The 17,915-nt window shown below is 37.5% G+C and overlaps 1 protein-coding gene across 3 annotated transcripts in view; it reads left to right on the forward strand.

Annotated features, from left to right (window-relative positions):
- Window positions 1-17,915, forward strand: part of asic4a (acid-sensing (proton-gated) ion channel family member 4a) — a 111,299-nt gene that overhangs the window by 82,115 nt on the left and 11,269 nt on the right. For all 3 annotated transcript variants that reach the window (XM_079882086.1, XM_079882085.1, XM_079882084.1), the window contains 4 exons: window positions 13,737-13,881; window positions 14,131-14,258; window positions 15,675-15,828; window positions 16,764-16,817. In XM_079882086.1, coding sequence (XP_079738212.1) covers window positions 13,737-13,881; window positions 14,131-14,258; window positions 15,675-15,828; window positions 16,764-16,817 — 481 coding nt within the window. The remainder of the gene's footprint in view (window positions 1-13,736; window positions 13,882-14,130; window positions 14,259-15,674; window positions 15,829-16,763; window positions 16,818-17,915) is intronic.

Here is a 17,915-nt window from a genome sequence, read left to right on the forward strand (position 1 = left end):
TAAACATTTTTAAAATGACAAAATCCCTCTGACTTACAAATCCATGCCCTCACTATTTACATGTAATGGACCTGTGTATCAAGATTACCATATCAAAGAATTAACTCGCAGCATTTTCATATCTCACCGCCAACACGCTTTGCTGTTTACATATATAATGTGTGCTATTGGGAATTGTTAATGCATTCAGTGATGAAATGCAATGTTTTGTATTCTGCTGTGATTAGGTTCAGCTTTGCAAAATCTGTCAGCTGCCGTGGTGGGTACCGGGGGATATATTTCCATTTCTCTGGTCCCCTGTTTCACGACCTTGAGATTTGATTGAAAAAATAATCAAAACAAGATCAAACTATCTGGAATTCAACATGACTCTGACTCTCACCCTGCTCGGAGTTCACAGCTCCATTATGAATTTGAGTGGCGCATCAGATTAATTGAACAAAATCTTAATTTCATTCAGTCCAAATGAAGGGGAAGATATCGAAGCATGTTGCTCAGCTCGCTCAGCTCAGGACCGTCTGGGGCTCATAAGGTGAATCAATCAATTAACTTCCCTCTCATGTCAGTGTTTGAGGGGAAAAAATAATTCCAAGAATGGGGTTTAAGTTATCAGCGAGGGCATCCGTGTCACTTATACCCCTCTAGATTGCACAGCGCACAGGTGGAATCAGGGCTAACCAGCACGTGTCATTGCGACTGCATAATGCAAAATCATAAAGAACCTTTAGAAAATGAAAAATTCAAATGATGTTTGCGCCGAATGCAAATGCCAAGCAACAGGCAATTTTTTGCAGATGCACGTTATTTGACACTCTCTTGGCTAGGAATAGTTCAGCGCTATTGGCGCATGTTAATAACACATGAATTAGACTGGAAGAGAGACTGTTTTTACTGTGGTAAATGGGAGGAGATTGGTATTCACCTTCATTTTTGTCGACACAAAAACACAGTCTTTTTTTTCTGTTTGCATTCCTTTTAAATATCTACCTGACAAGAGAGGTGTTCCATCCTTTGTTGTATTTCCTATTGAAACACAAAGGGTACATATCAATTCATTGTGACTTTACAACTCACAATAATGTCTTTGTATCTAGCAAAAGTCTTTATTTATTTATTTAGTTAGTTTCTTATCTTAAACTTTCTCATAATTAACTTTTTCTTTTTTTACTCTGAGGCTGAAACAAACTTCCTTAACAATCACAAGAGCCTTTGATTGGACAAAAAATGTGTAGTGCAAGATAAGCCATCAATATTTCTGTTCTGTTGTTGCAGGAAAGAAAGGTTGTGCATTTTAAATGTGCTTATCTGCTCAAAGCTATTCTCACCGAGGCTGCATTTATTTGATCAAAGCAGTAATATTGTGAAATTGTGAAACTCTTTTCTACTTGAATATATTTTAAAATGTAATTTATTTATGTGATGGTAAAGCTGAATTTTCAGCCTGTGTCACATGATCCTTTAGAAATCATTCTAATATTCTGATCTGCTTTTATTATTATTATCAATGCTGAAAACATTTGTGCTGCTTAATATTTTTGTGGAAAAATTTATTTGAAATTCAATTTATTTTTTCCATCCAATTTAATGCATCATTGCTTAATACAATTTCTTTCAAAACAAACAAACAAACAAACAAAATATCTTACTGACTCCAAATACAAAATTGAGTGGAGAAAATGCACCACTCCAGCTGGATATTATTTCATTAAAAAAAAAAAAAAAAATTTAAGAAGACTGACCATAACAAACATATTTCAAATGTCTATTCCTCTTCCATTTGTCTGCTATTCTCAGGACTCCAGGAATCATTTGAAAGCTTGTAAGAGGCTCTGATGTTGAATCTTGTACTTTTGCCATACAATGCATCCGAAAAACATCTGTCACTCATTCAGCAGGGAATAAGGAAAAAAACGATCTAAGACATGTTTGCCAGATAAACTTGCAAATCAAGCAGCTGCAAGTCAGCAGTGTGAAACTTTTTAGACGTGTATTTGAGAAAGCTAAGCTTATTAGTTGCTCTTTATGGAAGGAGAGTATTGACCATCCATTTGGCCCTGATGCTGGGGAGCCGGAGTGGCCTTGGTGGAGTACCTTGCCATCTTGTGATCCCAATTTGGCAAGCATGGAGTCCACATGCCGAACATCTGCGAGGATGGCCCTGCTCCACACCACTAATAGCACACCAGCAGTTCTGATACATCTCTTCAGTTAGAAGATAGAGAGAAATGCAGGCAAAGTCCCATAATGGAGTTGTGAAATCTCTGGAAGGACAGGCTGATATTTGACACATCAAGTCAAACTTTCACGTTTTCCATTTTATTTGATTACATTGTAGTGTGCTCAACCGCTTTTGACCTGGACTTTTCAGATCCCAAATACTTTATTTTATTTATTTGTTTGTTTTGTTTATGCAGTATGTTATTTTGTGGCTATTGCACCACCTTGTGAATAAATCAAGTGTTGCATGTCTTATTTACATGAGAGAAGCGACTTTCATTACACTGTCGCACATACTTTGCACTCTCTGGCACTTTTAAAACATCTCAAATCTGTTTGTCTAGTGTTGGCATGCTGTCTGTATCCAGAGGCTGTATGAACATCCAGGGTAATTAATTCACTTATATTTTCCTACCCTTTTACTATGAATAAGGTGTCATGCTGATAGCACCTAAGGAAGTTATTTGGCTTTCCTTTTCAGCTAAATCTCAGCGATCACAGATGAGGAGCGAATGAAACAGCTGTTCTGTAGTGTCAGACTGGATTGGTATTTGTTTTGAGCCTTAGTTAGAGATTGAAAGCAGGTAAAATGCAGGCTTATGTTAATAAGAAAGGTACCTTAATTAAAACTGAAGGAAACAAAGTACGTCTCAAAAACATAGGCGACAGCTCAACAGACACGGTCAATCACTGAGTGGTAAAGTATGTGGAGAAAAGGAGACAAGTGAATCCAAACATGGCCCATATGGCAGACGGTTAATAAAAAAAATATTAATTCTGAAGGTCTGCAGAGCCACACAAGCCGCAGCTGCAAATTTCCCCACTCAGCTGAGCTCCGGTTCAGGCTATCAAGTAAAATAGTTTATCTGACCACCCTCAGGCAGAGAGTGTATCATCAGTTCTCAAAAATATGTAGTGCAGCACTGTGTCTACAGTAAACAGATGACATATGTGATAGCAGTACAATATTCAATACTCATAGTCTGTGATATTTGGAAAAAGCTGAGAAATAAAAAAAAGAGGTCTACATGAAATGGATAACCCTTTAGAGAGTTAGAGTTAGAGCTATACTTTATTGTCCTTTTTCAGGAAATTTGTCTTGGACTCAAAGCTGCATTATAGTACACAACATACAACACACGACAACAACATTATGAAGGGAAAAACATTTAAAAGAATTCATACTACATCTCACAATTTAAAATATTAATAGATGCAGGTATAAATGATTTTTTTGTAATGGTTGCTTTTAACATTGTGGAGCTCAAACTCCTTCCTAGTGGAACTCCTTTACTTTTATTCAGTATATACAACTAATATATATGACCATTTAAAAGTCTGGGGTCATAAAATCTTTAATGTTTTTGCAGGATGCCACTTCTGCTCACCAAGGCTGCATATATTTGACTTGAAATACAGTAAAAACAGTAATATTGTGGAATATTTCCATTTTAATATATTTCAAAATGTAATTTATTCCTGCAATGGTAAAGCTGAATTTTCAGCATCATTACTCCAGTTTTCAGTGTCACATGATCCTTCAGAAATAATTCTAATGCTGATTTGGTGCTCAATCCTTTTTTTCAGGATTCTTTGATGAATAAAAGGTTGAAAAGAACAGCATTTATGTGATACAGAAATGTTTTGTCACATTAAAAAGGGCTTTTACTGTCACTTTTAATCAGTTTGCATCCTTGCTGAATACAATTATTCTTAAAGCTACACTGTGTAATTTTTTTTGTTGATTCTTAGCAAAAAACACTTAGTTCTTTCAAAAATAGATGTGCTCATTATGTATATTTACTTCTTTCAAGTAATAAAGTATTCTCGTAAGTTTATAATCTGCCATTGAAAGTACATACGGGTGAGGGGTTCGAATGCCGGTCGCCATGTTGCCCCTCCATCTTAAAAATACATTAGCCAAAGAGGGACATACCTGTAAATTGGTATGATTTGAAAGATTGCTGATGGAGGATCACGCCTATTTTCGAGGACATGTAGCAGAGTCGCCAAGGAAGCGAAAGAGAGAATTAAAACGTCAACGCGACAGGCAAATCAGCAAGACCATAGTCAATATTGGAGTAACTTTTCCCAGATGGAAAGAGCTCATGAGGAGCAAAGATTTTAAAACGGACGCCGAAGTTGCCTGCTTTCTTCTCGACAGGTAATTCAGCCTATTTGTGTAAATTCGAAGTTTCAGTTGCTTGTCTAACCATAGCATGGTTGTGCATAATGCCAGAACGACCTCTAGTATAACTTGCGTTACTTTTCCTCACGTCAATGGTGAAAAAGTATTGTTTACCTTGTAACATAAATCTGTGCTGCGACGGATCACAGGTAATAGTTTTAAAGGCGCAATTGGACGAAGTCGAACTGGAAGCCATGTTAATCTTGGAATAATACGGCCACCGTAGGAGTTAAAACGGCCTCGAAATTGAAAGGAACAGAAACTAATATTCACTGGGTAGTCATATACAATTTCACCGCTAGATGGGGGAAAATATCACACAGTGTAGCTTTAAAAAAAAGTCTTATTGACCCCAAACTTTTGAACAGTAGTGTATGTTTCTCTCTAGAGTTCAGAGAGAGAGATACTTTAGTTTATATTTGTGGTCGGGGTCAGGAGAGTTGCGGCCATCCGCAGTTCTGTTGCAAACTGGCATGTTCCAACATGTATACAGAGGAAGGAAGCTTACCTCGGGGTCCCTTGAGGTTATCAGCTATGTGCCTTTTAATGGTGCGGCAGCACAGAGGGACGCTTCAGCGTTTCATCCGCTTCGCTTTTCAGTCTCTCTGGAGGTCTGAGTGATAGTGTTGAGGAGGACAGCGACAGTTTGAGAATAAGCCATGGTGACATCCCACCTTGAAGAAGAGTGCAGGAGTCAAACACATCCACACATCTAAATCTACCATAGGCATACCTGCTAGCTATGAACCAAAAGCATTTGCTTGGCATTTGTATTTACCTAAAGATTACATAAAAGCATGTAAATGCATTGTAAGTGCATGATTTTTATTTTCACGAACTGTGCAAAGATTGAGAACAGCATGCTTTCAATAGCTTGTTTTAACCCGAAATATTCCTTTAATGAGGCACAATGTTTCGGCCAGTATTCTCAGTTTATAGCATTGTAATGGAAAGCTTTGATGCTATCTTGAAGGGATTTCTCCATTATATTATTATCACACTCCCATGCTCCCTTAGACCTTGAAATGTTTGACTGATAGACCTCTTTACTGTGATTACTTGATGTATTTTTCAGCTTATGAACAATCACAATAGAGAGGCTCTTCTCACTGGAGAGGGACATACTTTTGTGTTGACGTGTCCTATGTGAGTGTCAGATTGTGTCGGATCTGTGAGCATTTCCACCTCAGATTGATGCAGAAAGATAAAGAACTGTGATAATCCTCTCAGAACAAGTGTAAAACGGTGTCGATGAGTCCTCGAGACATGGCCCATTTTTCTGCATGGTGTGCATGAGGGATAAGCTGCTTAGGAAAAGATACTGCCAGTCAGTTGTTTAATGAAGTTAAGAATTGATACAATAAATATAACGTGTTTGATAGCTTGCCAAAGAGATACCGTAGATGCAGAGTTGAGCGGCTGCCCACGAGAGCTGAACTAATGGAGCGTAATGCTGTACGGCACTTTCTGGCTCAACTGTTTAGTCTGACTGTTTAAAAGTCTCCACCGTTTACTCTGAAGATTTTGATATGTTAGGTAAAAGAAAGACTAGCGCTCTCCTCTAATACCTAGTGAGCTGCCTATAGAGGCAGTATTTTAAGACATAACATTTAATAATAAGACTATTTCACACAATATTTATATCTGCTATGCATTTCTTTAATGTATTGACATGTTAATGTCAAAATCAATTGCAATTCGAGTTTTCTGCACTAGTGTTGTAGCTGCCTAAAACATCTCGTTTTCAGCTCATTTTAAGGTATAGCCTCGCATGAACCCATTGTAGCAAGACCATTCAGTTTTGGTTTTGGTAAATATAAGAGTCATGACCTCTGTTTTGTGTATCTGTTTATTTGTGGAAAAATATGTACAGTATACCCGTTCTAAACTACTGAATAAATGAACAACTGCTGCTCAGGGGTGTGTTTGATTTCTGATCAAAGTCAGCATAAAATAGAAGTTTCAATCTTCTTTTCTTCCCCATTGTGCCGTATATCCTAGTGTAACAGCTTCTCAAACAAGAACAAATGTAAGGCGGGACTTGATTTTGTCCATCATGACTTTATGGGATAAGTGGTTTGCTATTGTGAGTGGCATCACACCAGTAAATACAAGAAATGTCGCTGAGCAAGAGGTAGGGGGAGTTATTTTGATTTAAGATTATGAGGGCACATTGATTAAATTCAAATTTTTTGATGTGCACGGATAAATAATTTATAATAAACACTGCAATATTCCATATATTTATATAAAAAAGAACTGTCCATTTTGATATCATTGCACTGTAAAAAATAAATAAATAAATTTGTAATTTTTAAGTGCAATCAACTTGGATGTTTAAGTCATTTCAACTTACATTACATTAAACTGACTTAAAAAAAATATTTGAATCTTGTATAACTGAAAAAAAAAAAAAATTTTTGGTGAGTTAATGCAATGTAAACACATCTGTTGTCATAACTTATTGATATTATATTTTTTTTTACAGTGTGGGACTACTACCAGATGTTTAATTCAATCCCACGTCATATTTCAGAGTTCACCCGGGTACAAGAACACACACATTTGTAAGGGTGGATTTTCTGCAGTGGTTCAAGCTGCAAGACTGCCGAATGACTAAAGAAATGTTATTAGCAAGATGGTAGAAAACTGTACATTTCTTGTCTATTCCACCCACTGCTACTTACGACGGAAATAAGCACAGTTACAATAGCATAATATGTGGGAGAGTGTTGCTATAGAGAGTGACAATATTGTATTGCAATATGTACTTCAAAGTCAATACCAAATCAAAACTATTTAACACATTAGTTGTAACTGAAAAGGTTTAATGACAAAAATAGTTACAAAATAGATGTATGCGATGATGATAACTTACCATTTACCATTAATTGTACCCAGCATATATGAAAGATGTTACCTGATGTTACCGAGAGAGAGAGAGAGAGTAGAGAGTAAGAGGAAAGAGGAGGTAAAGAGAGAGAGCCCCAAGAAAGGGACCCAGAGAATAAGAGAGCCAGAGCACCAAAAAGACAGAGCAACAGTTTCAATCTTCTTCTATCCTTTCCTGACCATGTGACTAAAACCCAGCATTCAAACTGACCAATCAGATAATTACACTTCCCCCATGCCGTACTAAAGGTGTGACAATTCATAGACCCCCAAAGTGCACACAGAAGCCCCTTTCACACAGAGATTCCGGAAAATACATGGATAAAGTGACCCGGGTTCTTTTGATTTTGGTTCATTCACACTGCCAGTGATTTTCCGGAATCACAGAGTGCGTTCACACACAACCCGTAAAAATCCCGTAAAGACACGTGACATCGATGTGACTTGTAATGTCTCAGCAGTGTCTTAAGTTTGCTTATGAGCTGCGATTTCTCTCTCGAGAAACCACGCTTGTGCATTTTTTTCTCTGATTCGATCATAAACTTGCGCATTACGTACCGTTTCACAGTTGGCGAACGATCCCGCGCTTCAGCGTCATCACTAGACACGGCATTATTACGGCTTTTGTTCACACAGCGCGCGTTCCGGGACTGAACACGGCAATGTTACTAGGTCCCCAACCCGGCATCGATCCCGGAATAAATCCCGGGTCGTGTTTGCGTTCACACAGAAGGCACTCTGGCAATTTGCCGGCAATTTCCCGGGTTCAAAGCGCAGTGTGAAAGGGGCTATATTGGCTTACAGGCCTTGATCACTACTGTGTCTTTGGGAACTCCAAATGGTCCTTGTCATAGAAATAGGGAGTAGAAAAACAGTCAAGCAAATGTCTTTGTTCGTTTCAAATATCTTGGATTATTTCAATTCTACACATTCTTCAAAAATGGTGTTTTTATTCTATTAACAAACTAAAAGTTGTAAAAACAAATTAAATATAGTAGGCCTATAATGAAAGATATAGATTGTTCTGCAAGTTAGCTTAATATTTTGCCCAAGAACATGATATACACTATCAATATAGACTCTTATTTAAGTCCATGATGTACTAACAAGAAACTATGCTTAACCACTTGTCAAGAGTGGGGAAACACAAAATTGTTGAACCATGTTGCTAATGATGAAACTTGCGAACATAGTTGAATAAAAATGCTTTTGGAAAAAGCACCCCATATTGTTTACAAGGGCACCTTTAAATTCTACTAATTTAACATTGAAATTCAGTCAGCAATAGTACTGTACCTTTCAGATATATCTCTTGGCTTAATGGTTAAATCACCATATTGTCAATCAAAGCACCACATTTTATATGACCAGGGAATGACTGATACATTTTTCACTCTAAAGCACTCTGATCCTTACAAATTTCTTATGAGGCAGTTAGCACAAATCCTTCAAACACCAGAGCTGAATTTGTACTCAGAGTCTGTCCACCAACTCACACCCTGCATGTTAAGAAACTGAAGTTCTCATGTAGCTTCCCTGGATAATTGAAGAAGAGCCGAGAGTGGAATCTGTCAGATGCCTGCCATAAATGAGAGGCTTTGGGTTTTACTTCATCTTTGTGCAGAAATTCAGTGCAGGAAGAGAAAGACAGTAAAGGCACATCAAACTGTGTGGAAGGGGGAAGAAACAAAGCAATTTAGAGGGGAAATAGTAGCTGAGGACAGTTAATGGCCAGACATTAAGCCCAATTAAGTTGGATGTTAGTGAAAAGGGAAGATTTATGCAAATGCTTTGCAGTCAGGCATCTCTACAACAAAGGTTGCAACTGAAAGCTTGTGGGTTAGTGGTTCACTGTGAAATGGTTTCAAAGGTAAGCAAATATTATATGTTTGTCACAACAAAATTATACTCCCCACCTCTGAACAGACTGCTATTTCAGCAAATTCATTACATTCAGATTAGCTTTAGATGGAAATTTGTCAAAAATGGACATTCTGTACTTCTACAAGCATTTGTTTTGTAATGATATATTTACATTTGGGAAGAACAAATTCTTTCAATCCACTGATTTATATAAAAGATTTTTAGATCAGTTTCAATCCATATATATATATATACACATATACTACCGGTTTTTGAAAGTAGTCACTTAATCTCACCAAGATTGTATTTATTTGACCAAAGATAAAAGTGCTTAAAAATGTTAAATCAACGCCCCCTTTCAGAGCAGTTTCATTGTCAATGCCAACGGACATTATACAGTGAGTTGAATTTCAATAAATTTGAGTATAATAAGAATGGTATTCTCTATGCAAGATGCAACAAATTGCACTTTATGAAAAAAAAGTATATAAATATGTAAAGGGAAAACTCTATAAAAACTGCCAGAAATAAAATAAAGTAAAATCAAATCCAAATTTTCATTGACACCTAAATTAAGAAAGCTTAAGTAAACATATGAAAATACATCGATAATTCTCTGGGAATTGTTTCTAAAGCACTCACAGGACAGCTTGCATGACTGAACAGGAATGTGTTTATAAATTAAACCACACACAAGAACATTTTGACATTACACACAAGCTGAAAATTACATTTCACCATGGGGCATTTCTAATGAAACAAAGTTGACCAATATTGAATCAGGTTATCTGGAATGGAGTATTGTGTTGTTGTTGTTGTTGTTGTTGTTGTTGTTTTTTGATGAATTTATTAGTTTGTCAAGACTAAATAATAATTTAAAATGTTACAAAAAATACATAACTACTTTGTTCTTGGCACATTTTCTTTTTTTCTGCTCCAGACAGATAGCTTCGTTCTCAGACAGCAACATATTGTCGGCCCAGATCTGGCCCACATCTGGGCCGTGTGGAATCCATGTGCAGATGTGGGCCGGATCTGGGCTGACACTATGTTGCTGTCGGGGTTTGGAAGCCATATGTCAAGACGCATGTTATAAAAAATATGTTTACATTAAATAGTGATATGCTATCTTTGAGAGCAAGGGGGCCCCCTGCTGGTTTGGGGGTCCTACGCACATTGTGTAGTTTGCGCATAGGGAAAACCGGTGTTGTGCCGCATTCTGTGACCCACTAAATTCTATGATCCTAGTAGGCGCTGTATTGAGCCAATCCAACCTACTCCTAATCCCAATCCTAAATATAATCGTACCGTCGCCTACTAGGGTCACAGAATTCAGCACAAAACCGGCCCTGTGGCTGAGAGACATTACAAAACATTACAAATATCACCCCCAAACCAGCAGAGGAAATGATCACTGGAAATGATCAGGCAAGAGCTTTAGGACCTGCCTTAATATTAGAAAAATCTTCCCAGTGCTGGAGAAATCTAAGCAGGAAGGACTGAAAAAGGACACAGAGGTTGCATTGTTTCTTCTTCATATGAGTAACATTTTGCTTTGTTTTACAGAAACAAGATATGCTTTTGTTGTATTTATATAGTAACCGGACAGTTTTGAGTGCCATTGTTTGTCTGCTGGGGACTGACAACCAACTCTTCCTTTTTTGTTTGTTTCGTTCGTCGTCTTTGCTTTATTTTTCACAAAGCATTATTTTGCATCGCTTCAACTCTTGCATTGCGTGTTCATGCATTTTGGGGGTGGCGAAATGAAGGGAGAGGTGTGTTTGTTTGGGTTGATTTCAAAAATCAAAAAAATTGCTTACTGCACCTTTAAGCAGCACTGTCTACACCAGTTATTTAGCATATTTAAAAGATATATTTTGGCCAGAAAAATAAAAAAAGAATATAATTTTTTGTGCTCTATGGGATCTAATAGACATATACTTCTTTTGATAAAAAATATTTAGATTTACATTTAAAAAAAATATATAATAATAATCTGAATGCCCATAACTCATCAGACAGTGGCAGTTGTGCACCTGGAGGATATAGTAACATACTAGGCTGGATGGCTGTTTCTGGGAACAGACAAATGTTGGACTGTTTACCTTTGCTGACTTTGGGCAAGATGTTACAAGAGAAAATGGTCCATCAATCAGAGGCGCTCTGGGCACTGGGCTCTAAAGCAGAGAAATTAGGCAGAGGAGACTGTGCCAGCAGACATTTCCACTGCTGCATGATGGGAAAGCTTCCATTGCCCTACCAAAAAAAAATAATAATTTGTGAACAAAGTGGACCGTCCCCTGAAAGTTGAAGTTTCAGAGCAAAATTGTGAAATGAGAGGTCTTTTCTTTCAATGCAGTCCCTTTGGTTTTCTATCGGACCGGATTAGAGCAGCAATGGAAACTTAAACATGTCAATAAACAGGACTGAATCGATTGTTGCTGGACCTCTGTCTCCTCCACTGCCCCTTCTCACATTAATACACCTCATGTCACTCAAAAAGGCAGTTTGCACACCATCATGCTGAAAATCTGGCTTTGATGCTGACTAATATGACTACTTTAAATGCCATATTTAACATTTTGACCTTTTTAAATTTTCTTTCATTGGATTATAAAATATATTAGAAAATACAGTGCTTTACTTAATCATGTTGCATCAATGTATTTGACACATTTGTGTGACACTTTATATGAGCTAAACAGTACGGCTATGGTGGCGTTTGTGTGTTTTCTGTTTGCAGTCTGATTATGTAAAATGATGTTTATATCCGTTTTCTTGTATCCCGTTTGACCAGCGTCTGCTTGTGAATACATTGGCTGTCTCCAGCCTTAATTACAGCTGTGTGGTGTGAGGCGTCCACAGCTGCAGCTGGCAATTACTGCACACCCATATTGCTCGGAGAGCCCTGCTTTGATTCAGCACAGAGCCAGCTGATATCAGACTCCACATGCAGGCTGCTAAATGAACAGCTATGTGTTACATACAAGTGTGGCCCCTAACAGTCCCTTTTCATCGGAACAAGCCTCTCTGATGGAGAAATTTGGTTGATTTATAAAAATATTTTTTTATTGGCAGTCACTCTGATGAAAAGTTTGTCTTAAACCAGCATGAATTTCTTTGTAGGTTGGTTTATACTGGGTAGGTACTGGTCAATGGTGGGCGGAGTAAGTGTAAATAGCCTCTAAAAAGTGGGCTATTTTCACTTGGTGTAAATAGACACTCCATTTAATTCTAGTTTAAGTTTTAGTAACTTTGTGTGCTTTTGTCATTTATATATATATATATATATATTTCTATTGCTTCAATTTATTTTTATTTAAATTTCAGTAATTTTGCTTCAACTTAAACTATCCATTTTAAAGACAAGAGTGGCTCAGACATTCTGCTAAATGCCTCGTAAGAGAAAGCCATTCAGTTTGGAATGATGTGAGGTTGAATAAATGAGGACAGACTTTTCATTTTAATTTCATCCCATGCTGGGACCAGCATCCAAAATACAACATATGCTGGAGACCAGAGCTGTACTGGACTTTTGCCAAGAGTCTTTCTAACATTTCTTTGTTTGTGCTTTCAGTTAATCCAACAAATCAAGCTTTGTTTCTATTTATGGTAGTGTTTCGATTTGGCATGTTAGCTAAAGATTGGATCTGAAAACGTTAAGAAGTAAAGGTCAGAAAGAATTGGGCTCCCAGGACTGATGTGAAGAGAACTTATTTCATGAAAATGTTTTATTGTGTCTGTGTTTTTTCCTGTATTTTGAGGTACTAGACACCCACTAAGAGTTTTTCTTCATCCACCTGTGCTTTTAGTTGATCCATTATCTCCTGACATTTATTTGTCAGTGGTTTTGTCTTTTATTCTTAAGTATTTCATTACTGAGTCCTGTGCGTCAGGATGCATTGTACCTGAATAATAGTCTTTTTGTCACTTTTGCTTGAAGAGAGACAGGAACTATAAATAACAAATTGCTTTCTTTTTATTTATTTATTTAGTGGTTGTGGTTTATGGAAGAATATTAAGTCCATTTTCAAAAGTTATTGCTTTTGATCTAGTCTACTCTTATCAATATTACCCGCGTGGAGCAATTCTTTTTATGTGATGATTTCATTTTGGAGGCAGATATGTTTCTGAGGATGTGGACTATTAATTTTCCTCTTGTTTGAGGAACAAACGCATTGCATGCTAATGTAGTATGGCTTGTAGAACTGTCTCACCTCTCTTCAAAATGAATATGACAGGAATGAGACAGAGAAAACATTGTTTGTTATGCCACCAAATACAAATGCCTACTGTCAGAGTGATACATTGTACGACTTTTAATTAATGTCTGATTTGGCTTTTCATACGAGCTGGAAAAGCATCACACTTTTGATGTTTAAAGTGGCCTTTTCCCCAATTAATCATACACATCTTAAAAAGGCATCTCTTTTAAGGTTCAAAAGGTTCATTTTAAAGTATTAAATCGTATAAAAACAAACGTTATGGCTTTCAAAGATTGTAGCTTGTGTGTTGTTATGGCCTCCCCGATGCCAGAGTATGACATTTTTAATTAATCATTTATGTTTTTTCATAGGTCTACACAAGATATGGGAAATGCTATACTTTCAATGGCAACAAATCAACCTCCAGGAAGACAAAGCAAGGAGGGATGGGAAACGGGCTGGAGATTATGTTGGATATCCAGCAGGATGAATATCTGCCTATCTGGAAAGAGACAAGTGAGTTATAATGCCACACAGAGATGATTTCTGGTCTGAAACTTGCAAAGTCATCCCATATTTTCTGCTTCTCAGAAGTGTGTCTGCACAAGCTCTTAAGATAAACATGTTTAAATTCAAGGTTTATTTGTGATGTTGTTTTTCCCATTTGTATTGATAGGGGGATATGTGAGGCTTATCTTTGTGTTCCCATTCATATTGCCTGTTCTGCTCTCTTACCTCAGTGTTGTTCTTTTGTTTTTTTTGCAGATGAAACATCTTTAGAGGCAGGAATCCGTGTTCAGATCCACAGTCAGGATGAGCCGCCCTACATCCATCAGCTGGGATTTGGAGTCTCTCCGGGATTCCAGACCTTTGTATCCTGTCAAGAGCAAAGGGTATAACCCTTCTCTTGAATCATTCTCAAACTTTTCAGGCCAAGTACCACCTATGATAAAATCCAACCTTCCAAGTACATTTTTTAACGAATTGTTATGCAGTACTTGCCATTCAAAATTTCAGGAACACATTGTTCCTTGTTATATTGAAGCGAATAAATAAATAAAGTAAGCCAGTAAACAAGCAATTAGTGGAGGGGGATTTCTTTGCCAGTGTTAAACACACACACAGAGTTGAGAAAGTGACTAAAAGTTGAAGGGCAACTTGCTTGCAAAGTTAAACCACAAATAATGCGGATTTACTTATTTGTGACATATGCATGGATGACTTTTGGAGAAGATATTCCAATTTCGGGACCTACTGTAACTAGTGTTGGGTCCGAGTCCATCTTATCGAGTCAAAGTTGAGTTCAGGTCCTTAAACTATTGAGTTTGAGTGGAAGACATTTATTGATTTTATGTTGTTACTTATTGTCCGTGTCCATGTCCAAGTCCACTCGAGTGCGTTTAAATCCGAGTGTATTCATAATTGCAGTCCAAGTCCAAGTACCCCAACTCTAACTGTACCTTCTGTATCTGTGTGCCATATGCCCTCAGGTATTTTAAGCAGGAGGATAGAGCAACAGACAATAATAATAAACTATATTCCTGATAGAGGAGTAATTTTACTTGAAATGGAAGTAGTGACTGATTTTTTTTCTCCATTTTGTAATGTTCATCCGAGTGAAAGAGATTATCGAAAAAAAGATCTTGTGCGGGGACTTGTTTCTATCCATCGGTTGTTGATTGAATGAAGGGAGATCTGAATGCAAGCTTGCAGTCGATTGTTAGAAAGGTGCGGGACTGAAGAACACTAAATGATTAGAGAAATCCGGTATACGTCACCAGAGAGAGGGATGTCGTTTCACTGGAAGATAAAGTTATGACATCTTGATTAAAAATTACGAGGTAAAAAAAAAACATGCATGGGTGAATCTTTCACACTGACATCAATAACATGCATTTAGAAATTAGATAGGGTGAAGTGCATTCAAAAGTATGTTTGTACTACAAACACAAATTTTTGTAGTCCAGTATATTTTGGAATGCCTTAAAACTCAGATCTATCTCAAATTCCTCTGTCAGACTGGTACTTGATCAATGTCATTCTTAAAAATGAGTGCTGAATGCAATATTTCTGTTTCAGAGGCAGGCCACTCATCAAGCTTGCCTTCTGAAAATCGAGCCACATACAAATAAAATCTTACGCTTTAGTCACTTCAGCTTGAGAACGCTGCTTATTTGCATACTTAATTTGCATTTACTCATTCTCTCTCTGTTTCTGTCTCTCTCCTACTCTTGCAACCTCTCTCTGTCTGTCTCCCTTTCACTTTATCTTCCTTGTTCTTCTCATTTGCTCTCCCTCTCTGTGTGTAGTTGACCTACCTGCCCCAGCCTTGGGGGAACTGCCGCTCCACCAGTGAGCAGATGATCCCGGGTTACGACACCTACAGTATCAGCGCCTGCCGCCTGCGCTGCGAGACTCTTGAGGTTCTGCGTGAGTGCAACTGCAGGATGGTGCACATGCCGGGTAACGCTACACCGCCGCATTAATTTCCCACTCAACCTAATCAGCGTGCTAATGTATTCTGCTAATTGCTAAAATACTAAATGAATAAACTCTTCTCATCTAATTTGCTCCAGGCAGTGGAGCCGAAAGCTTAATGCAAGTCTCTAAATTAACTTACTGTCTCACACAATACGAGGAGCTCGAATAGTTCATTCGGGCGATTGGAGGGAAGATCTAGACGATCGCAATCTGACACCAATGACGAACCCAGACCTGCTGATTTGTTACGTTCCACTCGAAGCATTTGGCAAACTTCAAAAAAAGCAAATGCATTTATTTTCTCTTTTGAAAACCAACGACGTATGGACTGGAGGACTTTCTCTGTCCCCAGAAACCTCTTTTCTAATTAACTCCACCACACCTGAGTTGTTATCAGTGTGGCTTCTCAGAGAGCGTGTGGCTGTTGGAGGCCGGGCTCTAATGGAAGCTCTGCTTCTCTGCCTTTCTCCTTTAATGTTTCCAAATCAATCTCCCATAATGCAAATTGAAAAGAGAGACCAAAAGCATTAACTCAAAGGCCATTTTCTCTTAGGTGCCATGCATATTTCCTCAGACCAGTTGTGATTTTGATAGATGGGGGGGGACCTCCTGCGGTATTGTGTGTAGATGGGGGTTGGGTTTTAAAGACTTTATAAATGTGCCTTTAGGGAGGGTTTGGATCAGTTCATTTTGGGTGCAATTAGGCCTAGAATGATGGTCATGAGGGAGGCGTGGTGAAAACAAACCCATCTCCCTCAGTCACACGCTGCCTTCCATCATTTTAGGATGAATAACAAAGCAGAGCCGCGCTGTCTCTTTCTCTGCCGCTCGCACTTTTTCTTCCTTGGCTGGCGGTGAAATAACAGCAATCATTTTGCTTGTGATTGATCAGAGTCATTATGCATTTTGTTTCTCAGGAGATGCCGATATCTGTACTCCAAGCAATATCAAATGTGTGGACAAAGCACTTGGTAAGCAAGCATTTTTCATTTTTGCTAACGCCCTGGAGTGTAATATCTCTGGAGGTTGTGGGCACAAATAATTAAATCCCAGATAAACAGATGATTCCGTGCGTGGTGAGGTCTGGGGTGGGAGAAACAGGATTACTCAGTCAGTCCGAGAAGGAGAGTGTTCTCCAGCGCTTTGACATCCTTTAGAGTATCCCTGTAGTGCATTACCCTCTGATACTCTCGCGGTGTTATCGCTCGCTGTAGGTGTCTTGTTCCACTGATTTTATGACATTCGCAAATGGAGCGGCTCATGAAAAGTTGATGATGAGAGATGTATCGGTACAATTATGATAGCCCTTATCTAATAAGCCAGAAATTTAATTATCTCCGCAGTCAAAAGGAAACTCGACCCCATTTAATGGGTAGTTGAACTAAATCCAGATATCTCTTAAAAGAATGGACTGTACTTGCATTCACTGGCTATTCAAATATTCTGTAAACTTTGATAGTTTACTTTAATATTTATTTATTTCCTCACCCTAATACAGGAACATGTCTATATAACAGCACAACACAGCCTATTAACACATAAAAAGTTGGCTTAAAATACCCACTTTCTCATATAATGCATAATTTAAAATTTATTTTAAAATGTAAATGATTCATATTAAATAACTTTAGAATATTTATTACAACAATTCTTCTAAAAATTATATTTATAATAATAATAAGGGGTAATCATAATATCAAATATTTGCAGGTATTTTGACTAATCTAAATTATTGTTACAGTTTTTCAATTGTATTAGTATTATTCAGTATATCTATTCATATCTTTTTGAAAGAAATGAATACTTTTATTTAGCAAGGACACATTAAATTGATCAAAAGTGACAGTACATACAATCATAATGTAACAATAGTTTATATTTCAAATAAATGTTGTTCTTTTGAACTTTCTGTTCATCAAATAATACTGAAAAAAGTATCATGGTTTTCACAAAAACATTAAGCACAGCGGTTTTTACCGATGATATTAATGTTTCTTGAGCAGCAAATCAACATGTATAATTATTTTTCTGAAGGATCATGTGACACTGAAGACTGGAGTAATGATCAC

The sequence above is a fragment of the Squalius cephalus genome, assembly GCF_949319135.1.
Source record: "Squalius cephalus genome assembly, chromosome: 9".
Taxonomy (NCBI): domain Eukaryota; kingdom Metazoa; phylum Chordata; class Actinopteri; order Cypriniformes; family Leuciscidae; genus Squalius; species Squalius cephalus.